Genomic DNA, 16,226 nt, shown 5'->3' with positions numbered 1-16,226 from the left:
TATGGAGCAATCCAATCAAAGGTCTCCATGTCTGGAGATACACCTCTGAGCATGTTCAGATTTGTCTTCTGGTGGGAGTCGAATTCAGGTCCATGTGTTTGCTAGATTATTTACTCTCCCTAAAGAGGATTTCCTAGTGCACATGATAAATACTCTTAGTCACTTCAAATTCACTTTTGGAGAAGCTCGGGTGCAAGGTAACTTCGTTATGCAGCATGCATAGTCATATACAACATCCATAAAATGATCCCACTGCATCAAGGTATACATCAGATAGATAACAAGCAATTCAAAGAGATCAGGGCCGGACGAATACCTTGAGACAGGGGAAATATAAGCGAAGGGTCCATAGAAATAACAGTGTGTTCATAATGGCAAAACATAGTATGGGTATTAGAAAAAGAGAAATGCGCCCAGAGAGATCATGTGCGTAAAAGTATGGTCCTGCAATAGACCGAGTCCGACAGAATCGAAGAAATTTGATTAGGCCGTGCCAAGGCAGATTTTCGAAAGAATTCCTGGCTCGTCGAGAGGCTAATCAAATACATCAATATGATTCCCGGTATACCAAAGAAAAGGACTAACCCACATGTGGTTGCTAAACATCTGGAAGAGAGTGAGAGGGTTTAAGCGCTCTACAGATGATCGCTAGAGCCCCATCATAAACACGTACCTGAGGGACTTGTGCTATCCATGGATCCAAGGGTCTCCTCGGGTGATCCTTTGCCTTGTCTAGATGACGATTGACAGACTCTCTAAATTCAAAAAAAAATCAATGTGACAATAATCTAAAAGCAGCTATAAACACACCGAAGGTTGAGTAAAAGTTGAGGGAGTGTCATTGATACGTCCTTAAAGCTACCTAAGCTCTATTTGCAGTGGATTAGTCCCTGGTCCGTGGATTCCGGCAGCAAATGTACAAACATGGGTGAGGTAGCCTCCAGTACTTTTGGTTTCGTAGACCTGCTGCCATCTGTAGGAGCCAGCAATATGAATCTTAGAAATGTGACAACGTTGAGATATAGCAAATTAGCACTGAATTAGAGCTTTACCATAGGTGCATTGATCTTGTGCTTCCAACCAAGCTTGTTGTCGTCATTCCACTCTTTAGTTTCGCACCAGAAAGCGGTCCCATCCTTCAATACGAGCAGCCGAAACTGCAATCCTGAAATGATCTCAATTATTGTATAGTAGGAAGAACGGTCAGAAGGTCACGTACGATATAGATTTCCTGAATGACAGATGTCGGTGATAGCCTAAGTTGAGAGATTCAGCAAGAGTATGTGGGGCCCAGAAAGAAATTGAACTAACGACGAGCATAGTAGGAGCGCTGAACGCCGAGAACATTTCGATAAACTCCTATTGGGAAGTTCAATGAGAGGGACGTAGAGAGAATCTAAAACAGGAAAGCATACGTCTGCGGTTAGGTACTCTAGTGAACCGTCATCCTTTTTGGCATCACCGGTAATATCTGAAACCAGTATGAGCGATGCCTCAATCCATGTGAAAGTATACATACATCGAACCGAGTAGTCTTCGTCCTTGCCGTTTGAAATATTTTCGCCGTGTCCTTGAACTATGCAAGATCAGTGGCGGAAACAAGTTGTTTCTAGAGTACTAACAATAAGTCACCAGCAGAGAAAGACGGGTGTCAACAAGCCTCTTGATGTGATTTCGCTAAAAGGGAGAAACTTAGGTCAGCAAATAACGACAAGCTAATAACGACAAAAAGGGCGAACAATATCCTCGCGTTGGGCGTTCTCGATTGACTCAGCCCTAAGCCCTGGTGCGATGAGCTTGAGAAAAGCCTGTATGTGGCGAATATCTTCTGGTCCGCCCCGCAAGGTCATGGGAGCATCTTTGGCTCCCAGCAGCTTCGGCCAAATCATACCTTGGTAAGTATTGGTCACCTACAAGCAATACATCGGGCAAAGAATCAATATCGGGATCGTATGTGCAATACACACTGGATCACGTACCGAAAGAGAAACTCCTGTAGTAGCAGGTTCGAGAACTCCTGGGAATCCGGCAAGAGACTTTTTAAGTGGGTGTAGACTAGTGCTGGTACTGGTGGCAACGGGACATTCATATTGACTGTGGTTAAGTGAATGATTTCGGAGGCGAAGGTTAGATTCCGAGCTCGATGTCGGTAAAAGCCGTGATCAGATGCAAACGCCGCACGCCTCCCACTTACCACGGGAGGAATACGGAATCCACACTTCTGCTATCCACTTGAATGAGTGGGTACGAACTCAGTGCAATCGGTCATGATCAAAGTCAAAAGGATCTGCCTGGGTTCAGATGAATGGCAAAGGAGCGGTGCACAATCGGGAAGCGGATCGAGAGAAAGTAGCCTATTGTGACGGGGCGATGGGCGAGTCCAAACCTCTGGTGGGGGTAAGCTACGCGTCGATTGAATAACGTAATTTAAGTATCGCCTGTAATTTCAAATTCTCTTGCGCGCGATCGAGAGCCGTCATTGCGATGCAGACTACCAAAAACACTGCATTAGTTATTTAGATTTTTGCCGTTTGACACTGGAACCCGCGGTCGCGGTATGTGATACAGGCCTCGGTGTTGCCCTATATTCTACAGCCGGTTTTTTTAACAGGCTAGAGAATAGTTGCCAGTCAGCACCTCTTTAAAATGTCAAAAGAGCCAACTTCTTCCTCTTCATATCATATACACCAGGATCGTTTCCTGACCTTGACCGGCCTATTTTCTCACATTGCTTAACGAAATAAACAAGAGTCTGTGAGACCCAGTCTCTTTATCGGATTAATTCAAATGTTAATATTCTATAGGTAGCCGACCCCCACCACTTGGATATCACAGCCTACGGGATTCTGGAATTCATCTCCGAAGCATTCCACCCTTCCAACCGAACCTGAGGGTCATCACAAGAACGTAGGAGCTAAAGCTGTCCTTTGCTTTTTTGTTATTAACTAGAACTTATGGCGGAACTTGACCGATGTTACTCGCAGCGATGGCTTCCGAACCGTCTCGATATCCTTTTCGGGGATCATATGAACTAACTCCATAGAGCTGCACAAACACTTGCCAACCATTTAAGCTCAAAGCATCTAGGCTTCGGGCTATGAGATTTCCTTTGCAGTTGGATAGATCGCATCCAGACCACCCCCAGTTTCTCGTGCACAATCAAAGGTCTGTCAGACGGTCCCCAACCCTCTTGCCAATAAACCATCCAATCTTGAAGTTTTCCTTAACTTGTACAATCATATATAGATTGACGTATCTAAGTACCTAGATTAGACTGGGCACATGTCTGGCTTGGCCGTGGGTTTGGCCGCAAGCGCACAATACCCGACTATTCAGTCGCCAAGTTTGAGCCTCTGATAACACTGCTCCTAGAAGCTCTGTTGAAATATTTAGAAGGCTGGCAAGGTATTTCGTAGAAATTACATGTACGACCTCCCACCACACCAAGGTACCCATTTGATACATTATACTTGACAAACCAAAGAGGAAAAAGAACTGAACAAAGTCGAATACCTTGGGGTAGGGGAGATATAACCATGACATATGAATACAAAACACTAGAAATACGCGTGAGCCTTCGATCAATAATATTTAAAAGTGCCTACCGAAAGTGATCCACAATGCAAATTAGTATGAAATTGGAACATTCTTCCCAAGGCCAATTTTCGAAAGAATTTCAGGATCATCGAGAGGCTAGGAGAGAAATAACCTATGTTAATCGTTATCTGGATGAGCCATTGAATTAACAACTGACCCATATATAATTACTATAGATCTGGAACCGGGGAGAAAATGTGAGTGACCGGTGTAGTAGGCTGTAGATATCATGGCACTTACTTGAGGTACCTGCTTGGCCCCCTTGAGTTTGCCCGAGTACTTTGGATGTTCCTTTGCAATTGAAAGGTGATGATCTACGCGTTCCCTAGACCCAATGTAGATCAACGTTTGATCAAATTGAAAGAGTCTTCCTAGCATCACATACCGGAGGTGGAGTAAAATCTGGGGAAGCGACATGGGTTCTGCTTTTAAATTAGCCAGGCTCTAATGCTTCGACCATCAGTTACTATTATATCAACGGATTGGGAAGAGGTGAAGAGATACCGACTTCGGTGAGATAACCACCTGCGTTACGGGTTTCGTAGACTTGTTCTTCTCGAAGAGAACCAGCAATGTGGAGCTAAAATAAAATAAAATGCAGGGGTTAGCAGGGAGAAAACTAAGTCGATCGAAAACATGCCATAGGGGATGCAATTTCCTCGCCCCGCTGGCACTCGTCGGTTTTATGCCAAGACGCACTTCCATCTTGTCCCAAGTTCAATACGAACTTTAAACCTGAAAGGCCTGATAAGTCTGTTTCAGCAAGTACCATAGGCAATACCCACCATACACATTGCCGGAATAGCAAAAGTCGGTAATAGTCTGCGAAGAGAGTGTAAGCGGACTATAATGTTCGAGAGAAGTATTCACTCACCAACAATTTGGTCCCAGGGGTCGATTTTGAAAACATTTTGACCATTTCCTGCAGATAGCGTCAAGGGAGAGCTACTATCCAAAAATGTGGAATGTACCTTGGCAGTTAGGCCTTCCAAGGTTTCAGTCTCTCTACCATCGCTGGTAACGTCTAAGGGCGGCTTCAGTATAGTGTACACTCCGGGGTAATTGAAATATACACACATATAACCATACCGGGGTGATATAGACCATGTCCTTGGACTACAAAAAGTTAAAGACTAAAATAGGATAGCGTATGATAGCACCTACAATACGTTATCAGCAGCGGTGGGTAACTCTCGATAGCTTTCCCGATGTGGTCCTCCTATCAGTGCCAATCATATCAAGAACCACTCCGAACGACAATCAGTGGAAAACACTGACGATGTTCTTGCGCGATGCATCGTCGATCGCCTGGGCGTTGACACCCATAGTGGGTCCGAATTTCTCAAGAAATTGTCGAATGTGTATGGAGTCTTTGACGGCGCCTTTAAGGCTCATCGAGTGCTTAAAATCATCGGGCCAATTCCTCCCCTCATATTTATTCGTTATCTACACAGATATATCGGGATAAGTCAAATCGGGATAGAGCACGTAATTCCAAGCCACTTACCAGAAGCGCAACACCTCGAACGGGGTCGAGTACGTCCCGGAAACCAGCAAAAGACTTGTTAAGCGAGCGTGGGTCTGTAGCAATATTAGATACTTCGTGTGGTCTATGGAGATTTTCCAAGCCCAGATGTTAGAATTCAAGCGTACTTTTGAGATAAATCGTGTTCCAGTAGCAAGCCACGTAGCCGACCGCTTACCACGACCGGCATACGGCGCCCGCCATGTCTGCTTTCCACGAGAATGGATGGCACCAACTGAATATAGTCAGACATCGCGTAAGGGTCGAGGCGATGCGCGCGGGGTATGTAATTATGCAGAAAGCGGCGCGAATGTGTGATGTAGAATCGAAGAGGAAGCCAAGATGAGCGGGATGAAGTGCAGTGAATAATCAAAAAGAGACGCGTAGCCCCAAGTGGAAGTCGTGGCGAAACACTGCAGGGATGCAGCTACGCCGTAATACTCTTCCAAATGTGGTATTTCAATTTCAGTCATCCAATAGGAACGCCAGGACAAATGACTTGATACAGTACATTACCGCCCAAAACTCTTAAATTACGTTGAACCCCGGGTTTGGAACTTTAGGCGCTCATTCGGCCTCTGCTTTTGTGAAGATTCATTGATAAAGTCGGTGGTTCCAATTTGCAGAAGGAAGATCCATGTAAATTCACGTACGCATCACTACTGGTACCAAGAGATTGGAGTATACGTACTTTACATTGGTAGCAGCTATCTGTAAATAATTGTAAATCCTTTCTTAAACATCCTGCTTATTCATTTGCGTCCGAAAATGTCGATCTGTTTTTCTTCCAGGTATGATCAGCAACTGTGAACGTGCCTTCGGCATTCGATGGGTGTATGCGATGGATGGACTGGGTCGGCCATATTGGCTGGCGTTAATCCTCAGCGCCAGGTTGGTGTCCCAGTAATTTGGCGCTGTTTTTGATTTCTTTAGATTGAACATCATTTAGGGTGGCTAAATGCAGTGCTTTAGACTTGGACTAAATATAATTGGTAGTAGAATTAGCTGAGTGGATAACGTCCATGGATCTTGCGCGTGCATAGCATCCTACACATCTCAGAAATATCCTAGTCCTCACGAGGCCCTTACTCTGGGCATTTGTTCTCTCAGCTCGGGAACGAAATAAATAAACCCCATAGAACTACACGGTCTCTAGTGCATGAGCTGATAGCAGCTCTGCCAACCACCATACTAAAAATCCTCGCATAGACATCGGACCTAATCCGCCTTGAGTTTCTCATACGCACTCGAAGCTTTACTAGGCGCGACATCCCCATCAGGCGAAACCAAATCTTCGTCTTCCTCGATTTCACTGTCCAGCTCGTCTAGTTGAACCTTTGGCTTCGGCTTGGCCTCTCTTCGTTCCTCCCTCGAAGCTCCTTCCGACCTTCTCGGGGCCCTACTCCCTTCCCCATCCTCCCTAGCTATAGGAACCCTCACGTCACTGGTTCTTGGGGCGTTTCTTCCAGTTCTGTTCCTGACATTAATAGCTCCGCTCCGTTGGATCGCAGGTTTCGCTTTGGAAGTAAGATTGATGTCTGTCGGGGCAAATGAGCTTGTCGAACTAGCTGATGAACTCCTGCTCCTCCCGCCTAATCCTCCGCCTTCGATCGTAGGTTGAGTCTGTTGCTGGGGTTGCATCATTGCCCCGCTAGCAGCTACCAAGAACGGACTCCATGTTTTCAAGAAGCCGGTAGCAAATGCGACGGGATTATCTTGCATTGTTGGAGCGGGTGCATTTGGACTGGGAGGAGGGCGCGTTGATGATGCGCGCCCACAGTTCTTGAAGCTTGGCGCGAACAAAGTCGTATGCTCTGATCTAAGACGGGCCATTGATGCATCTATCTGGGGCTCGTAGTGTTCGAGGAGGGGAAGGAGGCGGTGATTGTATAGAGGCGTTGCGCCTTGAGTCTGTGGTAAGGCGAGGTACATGAGAAAGATGGTTTTGAGGTAGTATATAGGGGAATCCTGTTGCTCGCCGAATAAGTTTAGCACCAGTATGAAACCACAAGGAAACTCACCATCGAATTAGCCATTCTGCAACCATCTCGACTCCCAGAACAACACCCATGACAGACCAGTACATCAGCCATCGCTCTAAATCAGCCTCTTGGGTTGGACGCTGGATAGTGTTTTGTAAGATGCATAGGTTGGATAAACAACCGATCCCGTGATGCTACGAGTTATATGGTGATCCAGCAGGGAAAAAGTAAACAATACACTCACCTATAACACGCAAGACGACGTAAAAGAGCCTCATATTGGAGAAGATATACAATATCCTTTTATACAAAACAGTCGAAAAAAAAATACAAGGTTAGGTCAAGTCGTGTCGAATCGTTAAAGTTGTGGTCAAGGACACGTTATCCGTGAAGCGCGCTTATCCCGCCAACAAGAGAAATTAGCTTAGTCAGCGTTAGGATTGTTTACGCGCGGCGACCACCTCCCCATCCTCTCTCTCCTACAAGACTAGAATTGCACAAGTCTCCATCCTAGTATGCCTCCCAAAGCGATTCCGACTCCCGAGCCACCCAAACTGCAATTCTGTTCCGAATGGTAAGTACGCCACATTATTTGTTGCCTACTTACTAATTGATTCCTAGTAACAATCTCTTATACCCCAAAGTCCGCTATTTTAACATTTATTCGCTGGGCAAATCTTACAAAAAGCATGAATAGACAGATTCACAACGGCAACTCCTGAGTTACGCTTGTCGGATCTGCGTGGGCACGAAGAAGAGTCCAGAACGAATGTGTCTTCAAGAATGATTTGCTGACTGTTACCAAGTGAGTTTCGCGCAGTCAATCAGCACAAATTCACTAACCAGGCTTATTGTGTAGAGAGCAGCCGGGTGTGACGGAAGACCTTCAGACTGACCCCACCCTCGTACGTGCTTGTCTCTTTCTTCCTTCTCTTTCTCTACTAACAGTAGCATAGGCACATGCAGTGATGGACTGTCCAAATTGCCAACACAACGAGTGAGTGTTCTTATACTAACATCGCTACCCCTGTACGACGCCCGCTGACTATCCCTCAACCCAGCGCGGTATACTTTCAGGACCAGTCAAAACGCATCGAAACACCCATGACGCTTTCTACGTATGTACCAACTGTAGCCATACCTTTATTGATCCAAGCTGGAAGCGGCGCGGGGTGGTGAGAACCAGGAATTTAGTTGTAGGATTCAGCATAGAGTGGTGTAGAGAGGTGGGATAAATCCCAGGACAGTTTGCGAGACAATGGTCCAGACGGTACTCGGTCGACCGGAAAACACGTATGCACATTAGCGTGCGTGATGTATAGTACGCACAAGACCTCCGAGAATAAATACTGATTATCTTCCGAAAAATCTGTGCTTATCAAGGCCAATTGCTTGGATATGTACAGGTCCAGGTTGTCCGTCGTCTCGTTCATACATATTCCCCACTTCTTTTAATAGCTCATATCTCTCCGTTTTTCATCGCGCAATTCCTTCCTCACCTATTTCTAGTATTCTAGTCAGCTCATGGCGCAGTGACGACGCTGTCTTGAACCTCTAGTCGGTTGAAGTGAAATAGGCTTAGCTATCGCAACGCAGGGGGGCCTAGAACAATTAGTCCAAATCAAGGATTCAGCACTCATCTTCACCGTTCTTTTTGTTTTAAACACATATCGGATCTGCCACTCCAGGTGGCACAAACGAGCAGTCACCAACAGCAGACAAGTTGACTCGGATGACAGGCCCTGAGCTCTCTGTTGGGTTCCATGCAGGTACACACACGAGAAAATACTTAGTTGACCTTTGCGACTCGATGCACTCTCAAACTATAATGACTAATGTGAACATCACAATACATATATAAGTACTCTGCCATGCAGCTAGTACCCTCATTGACGGCTCGAAGTTCCCAATGGTCATTGAGTGCTGGAGAGCGTATAGACTTACTCAAATCCGTGGCTAGGAAACGGAAGTTAACGTTCCGTAGTACTCTTTAGGATTAACACGTTGAATCGAAATCACGAACGTCAACAGACTACAAAGGACTTTAGTGATGTCTTGTAACTGTCATAGGCCTGGCCATGAGCCAGTCTCTATCCAGGGTTTATAAATACCGAGCTCGGTTACTAGGCCCCCGCTAGGGACGCCATAGCCCACTACAAGGGACCTATTCGATATAATTCGTGATTTTAATACATTGTATACGCACGGTCTAGCCACGATCACTGGACGTACTCTCGATTATGTGAATTTGGTACTTTCAGCAGAACACGGTCACTCTTGTCCGGGACCGGTTTTCCTGGCCCCGGGGTTGGCAAGTAGAGGCTCGACCGTCTTTTTAGTAACTCAAGGTACGATACTTGTAAAGCTTCAATTGAAAAGGCCAGCAGGTCAGGCACCTTAAGGGGCACTTCGATGTCAATGAGGACCATCCTTCACATCCATAATTCGCGGGTCAAGGGTTACTGGATACATTCAACGCAGAACAATTTTTCTTCTATAAAAGACTTGAGAAGTGGTCGTCGTACTACCACCCTCTTCACAAGCACTTTAGTATTCGTCGCATACCAATCATGGATATTAAGTTCACCCGCGAACCCTCTAAATATCACTCGGGTTTTGCAAACAGCTATCACAAATATGAACTTGGTGTCGAACAAGAATCCAACTTTGGTCCTATTCGTGTAACCTCGTATCTCAAGGGTGGCGAAGATGTCAACGCAATATTCAGTCTTCCTGGAGACTCTACGTTTAATCTATCCCCTTACATTGGGGTGGACGAAGAGGGCAAATTATTCTGGGATATTAACGGATGCCAGGCCGTTGACAGCCTAAAACTTTTATCCGCGGAAGAACTGAAGGTTATGAGCATCGCACTCGGTGCAAACGTTCTCAGAATAGGCTACAGGTTCAAAACGGAGCAACTTGAAAGTGAATTAACCTAGATGAATTCTTGGATGTTGTGGAATATTATGACGAACCCTCGCAACAATTCAGGCTCCGACTAGGAGTGAAACCAAAGCATCCAAAGGTATGTCACTTTCCACCAATTTGTGCTATTTTTATCCTTACAATCGATCTAGCGCTCCCTTGTATTGTGTTTTGACGATCCCCCGCAATGCGGCACAATACTCAAAACCTTCACGTAGCCCGGAATAGGTACCAATTCTCACTCAACATCCGGGGCTGGATTGAGCTTCATACAAGCCAAGTGGTTTGATGAAGCAACTGCGTGGTAAATGGCATGGCATGATCACTGTTGTATAATGGCTGATTTTAGTTGGATGGAACTCGGTTGTAGCTTTCTCCCCGATCATGTAACTTGTGGATTTCATTACAGTTAGCCCTGACTAGACTGACGTTCTGAAACGCAGGTAATGGATGGATATAGGTATCTTATGCAGACATACCAAGGTCAGCCAATGGCATATCTATTGATAATCCAGCATCATTCTGATTGCCCTCTACTTTAGCTGGCGATGAAATTAGCATATTTGGCTTCTCTCGTGGTGCATATACCGCACGTGCCCTTGCGGGTATGTTACATTCGGTTAGTCAACATATTTCAATGTGGCTGACAACGCATTAACCTGAAACCGTAATTGTTGTCGAAAATAAGGTCGGATTACTACCAACGAATAATATGGGTGAGCAGTCCTCTTCGGACACTTCTGGTGAAAAGGCAACTGACAGAGCGGAATGTTCCAGAGCAAGTAAAGTTTGCCTACGATGTATATGCGGCTTCGGAGAAGTTCGTTAAACTCACTAAAGATGAGGACTATCTTTTAGGTGCTGTGAATCTTAAAGAGGGAGACAAGAGATCTTTCCGTGGTTGTAAGGACCCGTTTTATGGCTGTCCTAATGCTGGCTTACTATTTTTAATTTCCTTCCGCAAATACGACTGGGTGTAGTTGTCCAGAATGCTCGCCCAGAGGATGTTAATCCTGAAGGGTTCAAGATGGTGTTCTGTACCCCAGTCGAGATAGCATTTTTGGGCGTATGGTAAGCGAGCAGCGCTGATAAAATACATTCAGTTGCCTTGAATAACGCGGTAACAATCTTGACAGGGATACAGTGGGTAGCATGGGTATGTGATATTAAAGTGCCGCATATAGACACTGGATATAATAGTTGACCTCTGCTCAGGTGCCTTGAGAAGGAAGACTTTGCCTTGGATCACCTACAACCCGAGTGTGAGGAACTTTAGGTGAGGCTACACAACCTTTGGGAAGGTCAGCGCCTTAACTTCCAAAAGGCAAGCCCTAGCGCTCGATGAGGTCCGTGCAAACTTTATACCTACTCTTTGGGATCACGCGAAGACTCGATCATGGCAAAGTGTAGTGGAAGTATGGTTCAAAGGGGGTCACTCTGACGTAGGAGGTAGTGCGCCTTTGACCGAGAGTGAACGCGTGAATCCAGATACCGAACGACAGAAATTTGTTGCTCGCAAAATTATAGAGGGGGTTTTATCATTCTTCGGAGTATAGGACTCTTGCAGGCGCAGGAGGAGCCTACAGGAGCACAGTCCCTGGACTCATATGCGACGCCACAGTTACCAGGTGCTCTGCGACGACTGCCCGACTTGAGTAACATTTCTCTACGCTGGATGGTCAACCAATGCCTCTCCCTTTCCAGTGCACGTATCTTTGATCCCTATGCTATGCACTCTTATCGACGGGCAAAAATTCTTGAAGATCGCCCACATGGAGCGACGCCAGAGGAAATTCAAAGGAATAGAATAGAGCTGGATAACCATGACATCTCCAGCAAACCATACCAAGCCATAGACATGCGGCCATGGTGGCTGTTACTGGAGATTTTGCCTATCCCAAGGCTTTCTCAAGTGTCCACTAATCGTTCCGAGTCCAAGAGTGTATTCTGGTATTTTTCTCTGCTTTTATATATATATATAAACTCCTACTGATCCGTAGTATTGATTGCCCCATTACACAGCCCAAATCGGCGGATAGGGAGAGCCGTGAATAAACTGGGAAAAAATGATCACGTTCGCCTCCACTACTCCGTATGCAAGAATATCACCGCAGGTCCCGGCTATCGACCGGCAGCACAATGGCATGATTCTACTTCACTATTAGATATCGAGGACTCTCCCGAGACGCAACCGAAAACAGAGAAGATTGGATGACATGAGGCAGCGCTGGAAACCAAATTGGCTCGTAGGATTAACGCTTAACTTGATCAGGTCTTGCTCAGGATTCGGATGGATTGCTGTGCATGTGGGAGCTGCACTATATTATTGGTTTGCGTGGAAGTGGGCGTCGATGGTGCTTGGCGGTGAGTGATTGGGGATAAGAATCACTATATGCTACTGGTGACTGATTTCTTCTTTTAATAACAAGGGTATTATCGCGTCGGAAACGTCTTAATTAGGACTGGGTGGTTCAGGTCTGCCCTGAAAGGAGCCGCCATACTCGGAAAGCAGATGTCCGGTTTTTCACTAATCGATTTGATGTGAAAGGACTATAACGTAGAACTTTTCATATCTAATATCAAGATTGCTCTGTTTGTTTCAACCGTTTTAGTCATCGGTTATATGCATACAAATTGATTTATCAATTCTGACCGCTAACCGTTCACACGCAAGTGGATGAGGTACTCATCCGGGCTCTCAGATACATATACATAAGATGTTGGCAATAAACTTGCCATCGGGGACTAACAGCTCATGATTGATCAAAGCCGACAAATTCCAGATTGTTTTTGACGACCTAGATGTGAGCTTGGTACTACCACTTGTCCCAACGATGGCGGTCGGGATGATTGCAAGTGGGACTTGACAAGAAACCAATACGGTGGAGGAGGGGGGGGGACACAGTCACCATGTATACCCGTTTCAATTTCTCCGTTGAGGTTTGCTCGTAACTACTAATGCCACAGAATACAGTGATTCACCACCACGCGGGTCACATGTCTCGGGCCTACCGCATGGAACTGTGTAATCCCAAGGTGCGGATTACCTTACCCAAAATCCGAACTCCGAGGGTCCAGGTTTTGGTACAAGTCGTCAATATAGCATACAAGTCGGGTTCTCAAAAGTACGAAACACCCACGCCATGTTAGGATTTCGCCAACATTCGCGCCTACAAAGCCAGAGTTCGTAGCTGAAATACACAAAAGTAAGCTGAGGACGCGAATCTATGGGATATGAGCAATGGTCGGATTTCCCCAACGCTCTGCCTCCAAGGTACGACCTTTTTGCGTCGAAAAATTCTGCACTTTAGGGCTTTTATCGTGATCTTGCTTGATTATAATTGGTATCCATGAGTTGTGATTGATACATCTCAAGATGTCTCCGAGGGTATATACACAATCGAATTTCGAAATATGTAGCCACCTGAAGGTTTCTGACTCTATTCGCAAACCTGCCATTGTTGATGGAAACGCATTTTCGATCCCTCTCGCAGTATCCTTTCAGAGGGTCGTGCTATGCTTGTTCGACACCATTGTGCCGGTACTCACTTGGAAAACCACTGTGAAAAGAAACCGGCTTAAAATACAAGGTGGTAACTGCTTTAAAATTTTACTAGATTAAGTACTTAAGTTTACGTATGGGGCGTACTTTATCGGAGTGTCACCCTTTTAGTACTCCACCCCTCTTAATTCCATATTGGATTACACCTCCTTACCACTTAAATGTCACACGATCGTGTACACGTAGCTAGTAGCTTAGACGGGGTACTTAAAATTAATCACGTTAATTGGTTCAATGGTCATACATTCACGGTCAGCCACACGAAAAAAGTCGTACAATTGCATATAATATCATGAGTCCGTTGAGCTCATCGCCTTGTCGCCAGCACCGCGAAGTTGGCTTAGCGATAATCCACTCATTCGCGGGTGCGAAGTCCATCACGGCGAGTGCGTATCGTCATTTTCGTCACTTTGACGACTCGGCTCTCCTCCTGGTGGACGAATTAGCTAATTTACAAGATAAATAGAGGCGCCTACATCGGGTATATTCCTGGATCGCCCTCTCTTGGTCTGCTTGGGAGTGGGCGGTGAATCGGGAGCAGGCGTCGACTCACGTGGCTTGGGGGCCGAGGGCTTGGTGGATGAGGCACCGTCTCCACCATCGGGATGTTCCTTACCTCCCTCGGGCTGGGGCTGGGGCTGGGGCTGGGGCTGGGGCTGCTGGGGCGGATTCGGAGGCGGGGGTGGGGGTGGGGGGCTGGGACTTGGGTTCGGGTTCGGGGGTGGGATCGCGTTTCGGGCGCTTGAAACAATGTTAATACTCGAATAACTGAGACTATATGCTTACCATTCTTGGACGAATCTTTCGCTTCGATGGCCCCTGCTCCCCGGCCTCCTTGTCCACGGCCGGCTCCACGACGCGGCTTGGTTGCTGCCTCTTTGTGGCAGGTTCATCTCGCTACAAGGAAACGTAAGTGATTGTTTTGGTAGCATGATGAACTTACATCGTTTTCGGCCTTGCGCTTCAGTCGCCGCGTTTCTTTGGGGTCGGCGGCAGGCTTTGACGGCTCCTTTCGGCAGGGCTCCTTGGGATGGTGGCACGATCAGCTCAATTTCGACCAACTAAGACATACCATGGGTTTGACCGGGGCTGGCGACCGAAGAACCACCTCAACGATTGAGCGAGGCGTCTTTGTTGGGGACCTTGCCGGGGGTGGGGGCGGAGACGGGGACGGGGGCTATCCTGGGGCGGAGACGGGGATGGGCGGTCTCTGGGGAGTCGAGGGACGGGGGGCTTGCCGGGGGCGGGGAATTTGCGTTTGCAGCGGGCTCCTTGAAGTGTAAATTATTAGTTACACCGTATACGTTTACATTCAATTAACTTGCCTGCTCCGATTCACTGTCCGATGACTCTACAACTCGCTTTCTCTGCGAAGGACCTAGATGTCAAGTTAGAATTTATTAAAAGTATACTCCAACACTTGCCTTTTGCTTATTTCCCTGCTGTGCTGCAGGCTTCGTTGTTGATGCGCTGGACTTGGACGCCGTAGCGCGAGCTTCTTCCTCCGAAACGACCTTGTCTGCCCGACGAGCGTGGCGATTCGAGGACGAAGTCGAGGAGGCAGTTGGTGGACAAGGATCGCCCGCAAGAGGGTGAATCAGAGCGCTTGAATTTCGCCAACCGCTTGGCCCATTGCCGTAGCCCCCTTCTGGCACATTGATATAGTACGGGTCCTCGTCCTTGGGGGGATTACGTCCTTATGCGCAAGTTTGGATGCATTCCGACAAAGATTGTCGTCCTGTTCCCTGGGTTTTGCTATAGCGTACGTCAGCAATGATTAAATAAGATGCACGGCCACTTACTTTGCTTTGGGTCGTATCCCTTGGCCTGAAAATATTGCTGGATGACCAATCGAGCCACCCAGCAGTCGTCGTTCGCCTCGCCCCGGAAATGGAAGAGCCATGGACAAGCTTTATAACACTAAAAAATATAAGTCAGAGTGTCAAGAATGAAAGCAAATAATATATAATTTACTCCATCATAGAACTCCTTGCGATTGCTTGAACCAAAGTCACCCCAAGTTATGTTTCTAGCTGCCTGCGCTCCACAATCCTACATGCAAATGCCTTCGCCACAGCCCAGAAACACTAAAAAATATAATAGTCAGAGTGTCAAGAATGAAGCAAATAAATATATATTTACTCCATCATAGAACTCCTTGCGATTGCTTGAACCAAAGTCACCCCAAGTTATGTTTCTAGCTGCCTGCGCTCCACAATCCTACATGCAAATGCCTTCGCCACAGCCCAGATCTTTCCCTATAACAAGTGTGCGCTCCACAATCCTACATGCAAATGCCTTCGCCACAGCCCAGATCTTTCCCTATAACAAGTGGGTCAGTCATACATTTGACCAATGTGTGACTTACCCGCGTGCTGTTATACAAGTCATAGTCTCTGCGGCAACCCATTGCATAGAGTAGCTGCCAGTCAACACCACACTCACCAGGTGTCATGACCTGCATTGGCATGACATGATTTTCTACTATTTTCTACCTTTTTTCTGAGATAGTTTCCTTTTTTGGTATATATTATGACTCATCAAGATCACGTGACATATTTGATATATGATGTGAAATTGTGAAATGACTCACTATTTAGTACTGTTGTTTTTGATGTGGCTTTCCTCATGT

The 16,226-nt window shown here is 46.4% G+C and overlaps 5 protein-coding genes across 5 annotated transcripts; 2 read left to right on the top strand and 3 right to left on the bottom strand.

The window, feature by feature from the left end:
- Positions 1 to 483: 483 nt before the first annotated feature.
- RhiXN_11230 (ICE-like protease (caspase) p20 domain protein) lies at positions 484 to 5,375 on the bottom strand (the record flags this gene model as incomplete). The annotated part of the gene is made up of 25 exons (XM_043331045.1): positions 484 to 534; positions 586 to 606; positions 674 to 755; positions 811 to 869; positions 925 to 996; positions 1,053 to 1,165; positions 1,220 to 1,256; positions 1,312 to 1,359; positions 1,416 to 1,471; positions 1,520 to 1,576; positions 1,623 to 1,677; positions 1,740 to 1,910; positions 1,980 to 2,036; positions 3,838 to 3,922; positions 3,983 to 4,041; positions 4,102 to 4,177; positions 4,297 to 4,341; positions 4,388 to 4,419; positions 4,472 to 4,519; positions 4,569 to 4,621; positions 4,675 to 4,713; positions 4,762 to 4,816; positions 4,876 to 5,043; positions 5,105 to 5,178; positions 5,315 to 5,375. The coding sequence occupies 25 exons, from the start codon at positions 5,373 to 5,375 to the stop codon at positions 484 to 486; spliced, it is 1,674 nt and encodes a 557-aa protein (XP_043186390.1).
- A 965-nt stretch (positions 5,376 to 6,340) lies between these two features.
- RhiXN_11229 (TB2/DP1, HVA22 family domain-containing protein) lies at positions 6,341 to 7,158 on the bottom strand (the record flags this gene model as incomplete). Its single annotated transcript, XM_043331044.1, has 2 exons — positions 6,341 to 7,090; positions 7,144 to 7,158. The coding sequence occupies 2 exons, from the start codon at positions 7,156 to 7,158 to the stop codon at positions 6,341 to 6,343; spliced, it is 765 nt and encodes a 254-aa protein (XP_043186389.1).
- A 461-nt stretch (positions 7,159 to 7,619) lies between these two features.
- Positions 7,620 to 8,283, top strand: RhiXN_11228 (DNA-directed RNA polymerases I, II, and III subunit RPABC5; the record flags this gene model as incomplete). Its single annotated transcript, XM_043331043.1, has 6 exons — positions 7,620 to 7,678; positions 7,726 to 7,747; positions 7,887 to 7,909; positions 7,964 to 8,009; positions 8,061 to 8,101; positions 8,166 to 8,283. The coding sequence occupies 6 exons, from the start codon at positions 7,620 to 7,622 to the stop codon at positions 8,281 to 8,283; spliced, it is 309 nt and encodes a 102-aa protein (XP_043186388.1).
- A 1,391-nt stretch (positions 8,284 to 9,674) lies between these two features.
- On the top strand, positions 9,675 to 12,247 carry RhiXN_11227 (uncharacterized protein; the record flags this gene model as incomplete). Its single annotated transcript, XM_043331042.1, has 15 exons — positions 9,675 to 9,981; positions 10,047 to 10,132; positions 10,185 to 10,193; positions 10,251 to 10,336; positions 10,382 to 10,418; positions 10,476 to 10,515; positions 10,575 to 10,651; positions 10,721 to 10,748; positions 10,810 to 10,935; positions 11,013 to 11,103; positions 11,169 to 11,188; positions 11,248 to 11,308; positions 11,357 to 11,540; positions 11,600 to 11,982; positions 12,055 to 12,247. The coding sequence occupies 15 exons, from the start codon at positions 9,675 to 9,677 to the stop codon at positions 12,245 to 12,247; spliced, it is 1,728 nt and encodes a 575-aa protein (XP_043186387.1).
- A 1,702-nt stretch (positions 12,248 to 13,949) lies between these two features.
- Positions 13,950 to 16,004, bottom strand: RhiXN_11226 (uncharacterized protein; the record flags this gene model as incomplete). The annotated part of the gene is made up of 11 exons (XM_043331041.1): positions 13,950 to 14,024; positions 14,071 to 14,253; positions 14,381 to 14,491; positions 14,538 to 14,618; positions 14,667 to 14,683; positions 14,709 to 14,865; positions 15,007 to 15,273; positions 15,320 to 15,349; positions 15,397 to 15,514; positions 15,819 to 15,916; positions 15,963 to 16,004. 11 exons carry the CDS (start codon positions 16,002 to 16,004, stop codon positions 13,950 to 13,952), a joined length of 1,179 nt encoding a protein of 392 aa, XP_043186386.1.
- Between the last annotated feature and the right edge of the window lie 222 nt (positions 16,005 to 16,226).

Source organism: Rhizoctonia solani, chromosome 14 (genome assembly GCF_016906535.1).
Source record: "Rhizoctonia solani chromosome 14, complete sequence".
NCBI lineage: Eukaryota > Fungi > Basidiomycota > Agaricomycetes > Cantharellales > Ceratobasidiaceae > Rhizoctonia > Rhizoctonia solani.
The sequence above is the reverse complement of the archived record's forward strand: the minus strand, read 5'-3'. Positions and strand labels throughout refer to the sequence as shown.